Consider the following 8637-nt stretch of genomic DNA (forward strand, 5'->3'; position numbering starts at 1 on the left):
CCTTAGTCGAATCTAAACCTAGCTACATTACTACTTCTATTATTAGAACGATGAATGAGATAACAAGGACCACCAAGTAAGCAAAGGAGGGTAAGGGGAGAGAAAAAAACGATTTTCTCATCTTCTTTTTGTCTTCCCAAGTAAGTGGCTAAGGCTGATCCACATGTCACCCTCCCATTTGTCCAACTTAGATCTCCTCTCTCTCCTGATCAGATTATTGATTGACTCTACTCACCCTTCACTCTCATCCTTTTCCTACTACACTAATTACTTCCCACCTAAAAAAAAAATATTCAAAAATTAAATTAAATAAAAATCATTTCTACAAACATAGAGAGAGAAATCAAAGATATTGCTGTAAGAGAAAATTCCCCACAAAAAAAAAAAAAAAAAAATTGAAAACGCCAGATAATGGGAGGAGGTCTAATGGCAGCAAAACTATGCGACTCGTGCAAATCCGCTTCCGCCACCGTGTTTTGCCGCGCTGACACGGCCTACCTGTGCATCTCGTGCGACGCCAAAATCCACGCCGCCAACAAGCTCGCATCTCGGCACGCCCGTGTCTGGGTCTGCGAGGTCTGCGAGCACGCACCAGCCACTGTCACCTGTAAAGCTGACGCCGCACACCTCTGCGCCACTTGCGACCGTGATATTCACTCTGCTAACCCTCTTGCTCGTCGGCACGACCGTGTCCCTCTTTCCCCCTTTTACGACCCTCTCTCTCCTCCTCCTCCTGGTGAGCAAAACTCCCCCTCCAACGCCGCCGCCGCCGCCGCGAAGTCGGCGGCTATTAACAAGCTATTCGGCGATGATTACTACTCCGACGCCGATGAAGCTGAAGCGGCTTCATGGCTTCTTCCGAATCCGAACAAGCAAGATGAGCCAAAGTCGATTGATTATCTTTTCTCTGGTGCTGCTGATGAAGCTGATGCTATTGACCCGTATTTGGATTTGGACTTCGGAGCTGAACCCAAACCGGATCCGGATCTTAGCGCTGATGGGGTTGTTCCAGATCCGGATCAGAAAATGAGCCACCATCACCATGAACTGCAACATCATCATCATCATCAGCCGTCGATGTTTTCTCTCTCCTCTTTTCATCCCACTAATCATTTTGATGGCTTTGAGAATAATCCTTCTGCTGCTTGCAAGCCTTTTTCTCTCTCCTCTTTCAGCAACCAGCCTTCTCTCAGTCATAGTGTAAGCTCATCTTTACTCGTCTTGGCTCGGGCGATACTCCGAGTTATTTTCTTTAATACTCTGTTTTAATCTACTCTTAGCTCGGGCGATGCTCCGATTTTTTAACCTTTAATACCATTTTAATATGTTTTTAGCTCGGACGATGTTCCGGGTTGTTTACTTTTAGGATCGGTTTAATCTTTATTATAAAGGTGTGCATACATACAGACTAAAATTATGTTTATTTTGTGTAAATGGTGATTTCAGGTGTCGTCCTCGTCGTTGGACTATGGAGTGGTGCCGGATGCGGGTGCGATGGCAGACGTGGCATCGACCGGATTCGACAAGCAGCAGCAGATGAAAATGATTGGAATGGATAGGGAAGCTAGGGTATTAAGGTACAGGGAGAAGAGGAAGAATCGTAAGTTTGAAAAAACTATCCGCTATGCTTCTAGGAAGGCATATGCTGAAACTAGGCCTCGCATCAAGGGCCGCTTTGCTAAGCGGACCGATGTCGAGGCCGAGGTTTCAGCAGCCTCTGTTGACGGTCTCTTCGCCTCCGACCCCGGTTACGGTGTCGTGCCGTCCTTCTAAGGCTTTCAACAAGATTAAGAAATAAGCTAATTAATTATAATTATTATTGTAATGGTGGGTGTAGTAGTATGTGATGTTTTGTTATTTGTGTACAGGTAGTAGTTTTTCTTTGATCTTGTATGTAGCAGAAGTTTTAGTGCTACTTTTCTGATCTCTCCTATGTGTTTTTAAGGAGTAATTTGTAGTTGTTGTTAATGAATTAAGAATGAACGAATGATGATGATGATCAAAGTTTTGTTGTGATGATTTTCTAAACTACCGTTAATTCAGTTAGTTAAATTAGTTGTTCTAATTGATTAAAGTATTATTGTTGAATCTCTCTTTTTGATGAGGTTTCTGTTGTTACATGTTGGAGATTAAATAATATGGGTCTTTTTATATTTGTTTAATCTTCAACGTATCAAATTCTGATAGCTTATTGGCTCTTTTTATAACCTTAAACTTAATTAAATTATGGTTTAAGTATTGTAAATAGATAAGAATAGATCATGCATGATATGATCCACCATTATTATTTTTATAATGCTAATTAAATACTTGTATAGTTGTATGTTTATTACTGTATATGCTAAAGCAGTAAGGCTACCTTTTTTGTAATACATGAAAATAATAGAAAAATCAGCTGTTAAGTTCAATCCTTGGTTTGTGGATGAACTATATATAATTAATTTATTAACAATGTATATGCACAATACATTGGATTTAAGACATATAACTCGATCTGATTATGTACGTAATATATATACCAAGCAAGGCTTGTTGTAATTGGTGAGGAGTTCACCCTATAACGAATCTTAGCTTCTCTTATTTGTCAGTAATCAGTTTAATAAGTTAATAATACTACAATATTGTCAAGCCTAAACCTGATGTTGGCATGATAAAAGTATTGATCTCTTGCAATAGAAAAAGAAAAAAAAAATTGTATCCTTGCACTAAATTACAAATTTTCATATATTTATTCTTCTATATATGTGTGACAAAACTGAATAATAGTAAATAAAGTAATTATTTTTAAATTTACCGCATGCTTTGCATTCTAAATAGGAATTGACTTTGATAACATACTCTCAATCCAATATTGTTGCATAACAAAATCAATAGTATTCCATCAAATGTATATATATATATATATATATATATATATATATATATATATATATATATATATATATATATATATTCTTTAATACATAAGACAACAAACTAATATAAACTTATACATAATTTCTTAATAAGTGATGTTTTTATTTATTGTATTTTACCCAATCAAAGGAGGTGAATCTGGAGATGTTGTCGGGTTTGGCCCTGTGGGGGTGAGCCTATTTATATCATCTTTCTCCTTCGATGGAGGTGTTTCTGGAGATGTTGCTGGGTTTGGCCCAGTGGGAATGAGCCTATTTGTATCATCTTTTTCCTTTGAAGGAGGACTTTCCGGAGATGTCGCCGGGTTTGGCCCTATGGGGATAAGCCTATTTGTATCATCTTTCTCTACCGAAAGTAGTGTTTCTAGAGATGTTGCAAGGCTCTTCCCTATGGGGGTGAGCTTACTCATATTATCTTTCTCCTCCAAGGATTGCCTTCCATGCACTTTTTCCTTCAAATTTATGTATCTAAGATTTTTATAAATGTAATTGTTATTTCCTCTAAACTTAATGGATGAAAAACTAGGGTGAACTCTTGCATTTGCAGCAATTGCAAAGCCTATGATAAGAACAATTTTGAACATCAACTTTTCCATTTTCATATAGATGGAGTTGATGATTTCTTAGGTTTAGGTCAAAACCTTTAGGGTATTTATAGCTGATTGGCTAAACTGAATATCGACCATAAAGACAAAAAAGATCCTTGATATCATCACGATTGGATAGATAATGTAATATTATTATTTCTTTACTAATTTGATTATGGTATAAATGCTCCCTTTCGATATACATACATCGAAATACAATAACAATATACGAAGTATTATAAATGTTCATTCTCCTTACCCCTATGAAAGAAACAAAAACTAATATCATACCAAATCTAAGCTTGTTACTCATCATTCACCAAAATTGACAAATTATATACATATATTGACAAATTGATAAGAATATATTATGGCATAAATTATACTCCCCACGTAAGATACAACTCATGTATAATTTTTTACTATAATATTAAATACTACACCCATTACATATTAGTTGTAACTTTGAAATATTATGTCTCTCAAATAATATCCCAAAGTTGCAACTAATTTGTAACGGAGGTAGTATTTTACTCAATGATGAGTCATAGGAAAGAGAATGACATTGTTGAAAAAAAAGAAGTATAAGGAAATTATCATATACTACCTATTGTAAATATCGTAAAGATATGTTTTCTTTTATTGCATATGTAAATATGTAATTAAGAAATATAGAACCAAGTTATGATGAGAACCAAGGCTATAATAAGAACTAGGAACTAATCTAGGCCCTTAAATCATGTTAATCGGTTGGCTCACATGCTTCCCGTGTCATTAATGTCATTTTCGTAATATTTTGCAACGTGTTTTCCAGTTTTATTTTTAAAAAGTAAATAAAAAGTTAGTAAAAATAAATAAATCAGTCATAAAGTAAATGAAGCTGCCTTAAAAGTTATAAAACTAGAAAAAAAAGTTACAAAAACTGCAAAATTATGAAAATGCTATTAATGAATGCGGGTGAAACGTGAGCCATCAGATTGAGTGCGATCAATGGCTGAGATTGGTTCTTAGTTCTTATTATTCACCTTGGTTCTCACATGATCTCAATTAAAAAATATAAACTAATAATTTAAAGTAATTAAAAGATTAATAAATTTTACAATATTTGTTAATTACTAAATTGTCTTGTGTGTGGCTGACCACTTATAAAACAACAAAGTAATCATTATAATATTGACCAAATAACCTTTGTAATACTAATCGAGTAACTCCTATGACACTGACCGAGTAACCCTATAACACTAACGAAGTAACCCTTTAAACATTTATCAAGTAACCCTTACTACACTATCGTAATAGCCCATATAATGGCTGGTTACACGGTGTGAACAGCCACATATTAAAATGTGTGTATAATTAATACTACAATGTTTTAGTGACAACTATTACTTCTTACAACTAAAACATATAGAACATAATTCTTTCCAAAAAAAAACATGTAGAACATAATTTTCTCCATTCATCACATGCAAATTCATCACTTTAATTTTAAGATATTTTTTATATCTAAATATATTAATTGAAATATTATCGTACATAATCTATATACTAATACTTTGGCTCTATGTACACAAACACTTTGTACATATGCCTAGAATCAAGTAAATATTCTAGTACATCATTCATTTTTTAACCAAAATATATCATAGTTAGTGGTCCAATTCACTTATTGAATAAGGTTTAATTTTTGTTTTTAATAAAATCTTTTAAGTAATTGACCATATTGCTTATATAGGTAACATTGCTATACACTACTATGGGATATTTTAAACATTTAATTTTGATCCCCTGTGCCGGAAGTGCAATAACAATTTATAATTCCATCTTTGTGTTGGATCATAGTAAACTAAGCCCGATGAAATATTAGGTTTAAACCTAATTTCGGACAAAAATGACAATACGAAGCCATTAAAAAGAAGGATACAAAGCCATATAATAGTTTGATGATGGAACTGCTTTTCATGAACTAGGGTCGTCATTCCTTAATTTTTGTACAAAAAGTCGTAGTTCGGTTAATAATCAAAAGGATATATTTTTGTTTTTTTTAAAGAAACAATAACTTTATTGTTGCTAGTCTATAATTTTTGCTATAAATTAGGCAAAAGACTTTCTCTATGAATATAAACTATTTTATTATTTGACTTGAGTATAATATATTTAGAATAAAGCTATACGCCGTGAAATTTGCATCTCTTAACAACTTTATTTCTCATGATTCATTATTTTAAAAAAAAAAAATCGTGATATTTGATATTATAAGATTCATGACTACATGATCAAGTTAAAAATATATATCCACTATAATAAGTGTAAACAATAAAGCCCTTTCGGAATGAGTCGGTGGCATACTAATTCAGTGTCAATGAAAATTGTGGTTATAAATTTTATGTTTTGTAATTCAATTATTTGGTGGGCATATTTTTGTTGTTACGTAACAGCTCCATTTCTTGGTGAATATGACGAGGAGGATGAGAATTCCTTGGTTTCCCTACGAAAAGTCGCCGGATTTCCCTTGATATTTATCTACACCATAATTATTACCAACTTCCTCCTTGCTCTTTTCTCCTTGGCGTTTGTGGCTTTATCATCAAAATACTTGATGAAATTTGCAGTGTTTGGTCCAAGTTTTGTATTGCTTTGTTGTTCGTTCCAATTCATAAACTTCTACATTGTTTCACCAACTAATAAGTTTGATAATTTGTTTTTTCTCATTGGGATATTATGCCTAGTAGTCCAGAGTTTTTGTTTGGTAGAAATGTGTAGAATTCGCGGGTTGTATCATGGAGTCTTACCAATAATCCTTGATTTTGGATATTTCAAGTTTGTAATATCAGCAGCAATTTGCACTGAATATTACTTATTTGGATTTGGGTCGACACGTTTTTGGATTGTGTTAACAACTTGTGTTAGCCTCACATTCCTTTACGGGAATTACTTCCGCCCAAGCGACGCCAAAGACGACATAAGTAGCCCAACAACAACACCAAGTGCAATGTCTTCATCTTCTAATCCTCGTCTTTGTTGTTTTTTAGAACGTTATTTAGATTCAGTAGTTAATGTTTGAATGGTTCTTAATACTCAATATATGCTTAGTGGTTAGAATGTATCCATTTGTTGTTAATTAACTAGTGCTTGAAATGGTTTTTGCAAGTTTTGTCAAGCACCTATAAATATAACAAGTTTTGTCAATCTTTTTCGAACTCATCAGTCATCAATGAAACAGGAACGTCATTCTTTTTGAACCTGCAAATATAACAATAATTGGTTTTTTCAGAGCAAAACCGAGCTCCAATCAAATATTGGTTATTTTTTTTTCAAAATAAACAACCATAGCCGACGGTGAAACACCACTTCCGTCTCCTTTACCTATAATTATGGGTAATGCAAAAATTCACGAAAATCACCTATATCGTCAATGTGATGATACTTGTTGGATTATAGATACCAAAGCTACTCATCATGTTACCGGCAATAAATCTTAGTTATTTGATACCCACAACATTGAATGTCCGGTTGGGTTACCAAATGGCGAGAGTGTACTCGCTACTTTGGAAGAATCGGTCCGCTTGTCAGATAAAATCACCATCAATGGAGTTCTTTTTGTGCCACATTTGACTTGCAATTTAATTTCCATTTTACAACTTAGTGATCAATTAAAAGTTGGTGTTCAATTTAATTCATATATGTGTGCTATATAGGACCAAATGAAGGACTAAAAGTTGTTGAGAGGGACTTTATTACTTATTTATCAAACTGGATGTGGTGCAACGTATGTCTGTGATCGGAGCAACATCAGATTTGGAGCTATGGCATAGAAGAATGGGTCATCCTTTGGAAAGAGTGGTAAAGCCGCTACTTCCTCATATTCGTAATACTAAAGGTAGCCTAATAGCAAAGGGACGTGAAGTGTGTTTTCTTCCTCAACATCCTAGAGACAAATTTCCTTTAAATGAGAATAAATCATCTAGAATTTTCGAGAAAATACATTGTGATTTGTGGGATCCGTATAGACATTATGTTTCGTCATGTGGGGCTCGTTATTTTTTAACAATTGTTGATGACTTTTCCCGAGCAATTTGAATTTATTTGTTGATTGATAAGATTGAAGTATTATTTAAGATGTTCATGACCTTTGTTGCTATGATTGATATGTAATTTAATCAAACAATTAAAATTGTTCAGAGGGATAATGGAACCAAATTTAATTGTTTGGTTGATTATTTTGTTGCAACCAGAATTATTTTTCAAACCTCATGTGTGGGTAATTCTCAACAAAATGGGAGAGTAGAGCGAAAACACATACATATTTTTAATGTTGGGAGAGCCTTGAGATTCCAAGCCAAATTGCCTATCTATTTTTGGGGTGAATGTGTTTTAGTTGTAGTTCATTTGATAAATATATAGAATCCCAACTCCACTCCTACAAAATAAAACCCCATTTGAAATTCTATTCGATAAATCTCCTTCGTTTGATGCTATTCGTACTTTTGGGTGCTTGTGTTTTGCTCACAATCAAAAGATTAAAGAAGATAAATTTGCTAGTAGAAGTCGTAAATGTGTATTCATGGGGTATCCGTTTGGAAAAAAGGGGTGGAAGTTGTTTGACCTTGAAACAAAGGAATTTTTTGTCTCTCGTGATGTGAAATTTGTAGAAGATGTTTTCCCTTTTGGTTGCCCCGAAGATGTTAATTTTGATCTAAATATTTGTAATGATGATTTTATTACAAATAATGTTGGAAATGTGACTGAAATTATAAATGGGGGAGAAACTAGTAAGCATCAAATGCAACACCAACAAGAGGCATCCTTCTCCCCATGCACCTCGTGCAAAAATGCTGCTGCCCGCAGGGGGACAACAGAGGACACTGCTACTGCCCAACAATCCGAACAGCAATAGCAGCCAGCACAACAGCACACGGCTGCAGTGCTGCTTCCCAGCAGCACACTGCTTCTGCCCATCAGCTAGAACCACAGCAACAACCAACACAGCAGCACACTACTGCTGCCCATAGCAGACCCGACAACAGCAACAGCTGTCAGAACAGCAGCATGGTAAAGATGCTACCACTGCCCAGCCGCAGCAACCCGAGCACCCTCACAGCACGATTGCTCCCTCGTCATAGCAGCAGCACAAT

General features: G+C 34.8%; 1 protein-coding gene across 1 annotated transcript; it reads left to right on the forward strand.

Annotated features, from left to right (window-relative positions):
• The first annotated feature begins 249 nt into the window (after positions 1–249).
• On the forward strand, positions 250–2016 carry LOC145641495 (zinc finger protein CONSTANS-LIKE 3-like). Its single transcript, XM_081692310.1, has 2 exons — positions 250–1200; positions 1447–2016. The coding sequence occupies exons 1-2, from the start codon at positions 412–414 to the stop codon at positions 1771–1773; spliced, it is 1116 nt and encodes a 371-aa protein (XP_081548436.1). The 5' UTR covers positions 250–411; the 3' UTR covers positions 1774–2016.
• Positions 2017–8637: the final 6621 nt, after the last annotated feature.

This window comes from Chenopodium album, chromosome 8 (assembly GCF_948465745.1).
Source record: "Chenopodium album chromosome 8, dcCheAlbu1.1, whole genome shotgun sequence".
Taxonomy (NCBI): Eukaryota; Viridiplantae; Streptophyta; class Magnoliopsida; order Caryophyllales; family Amaranthaceae; genus Chenopodium; species Chenopodium album.

Excerpts from the sequence above, each read along its gene's own strand:
- LOC145641495 (XM_081692310.1), top strand. The coding sequence starts at position 412 with ATGGGAGGAGGTCTAATGGCAGCAAAACTATGCGACTCGTGCAAATCC. Across the intron at positions 1,201-1,446 it reads AGCCTTCTCTCAGTCATAGT|GTGTCGTCCTCGTCGTTGGA; the intron begins GTAAGCTCATCT and ends TGGTGATTTCAG.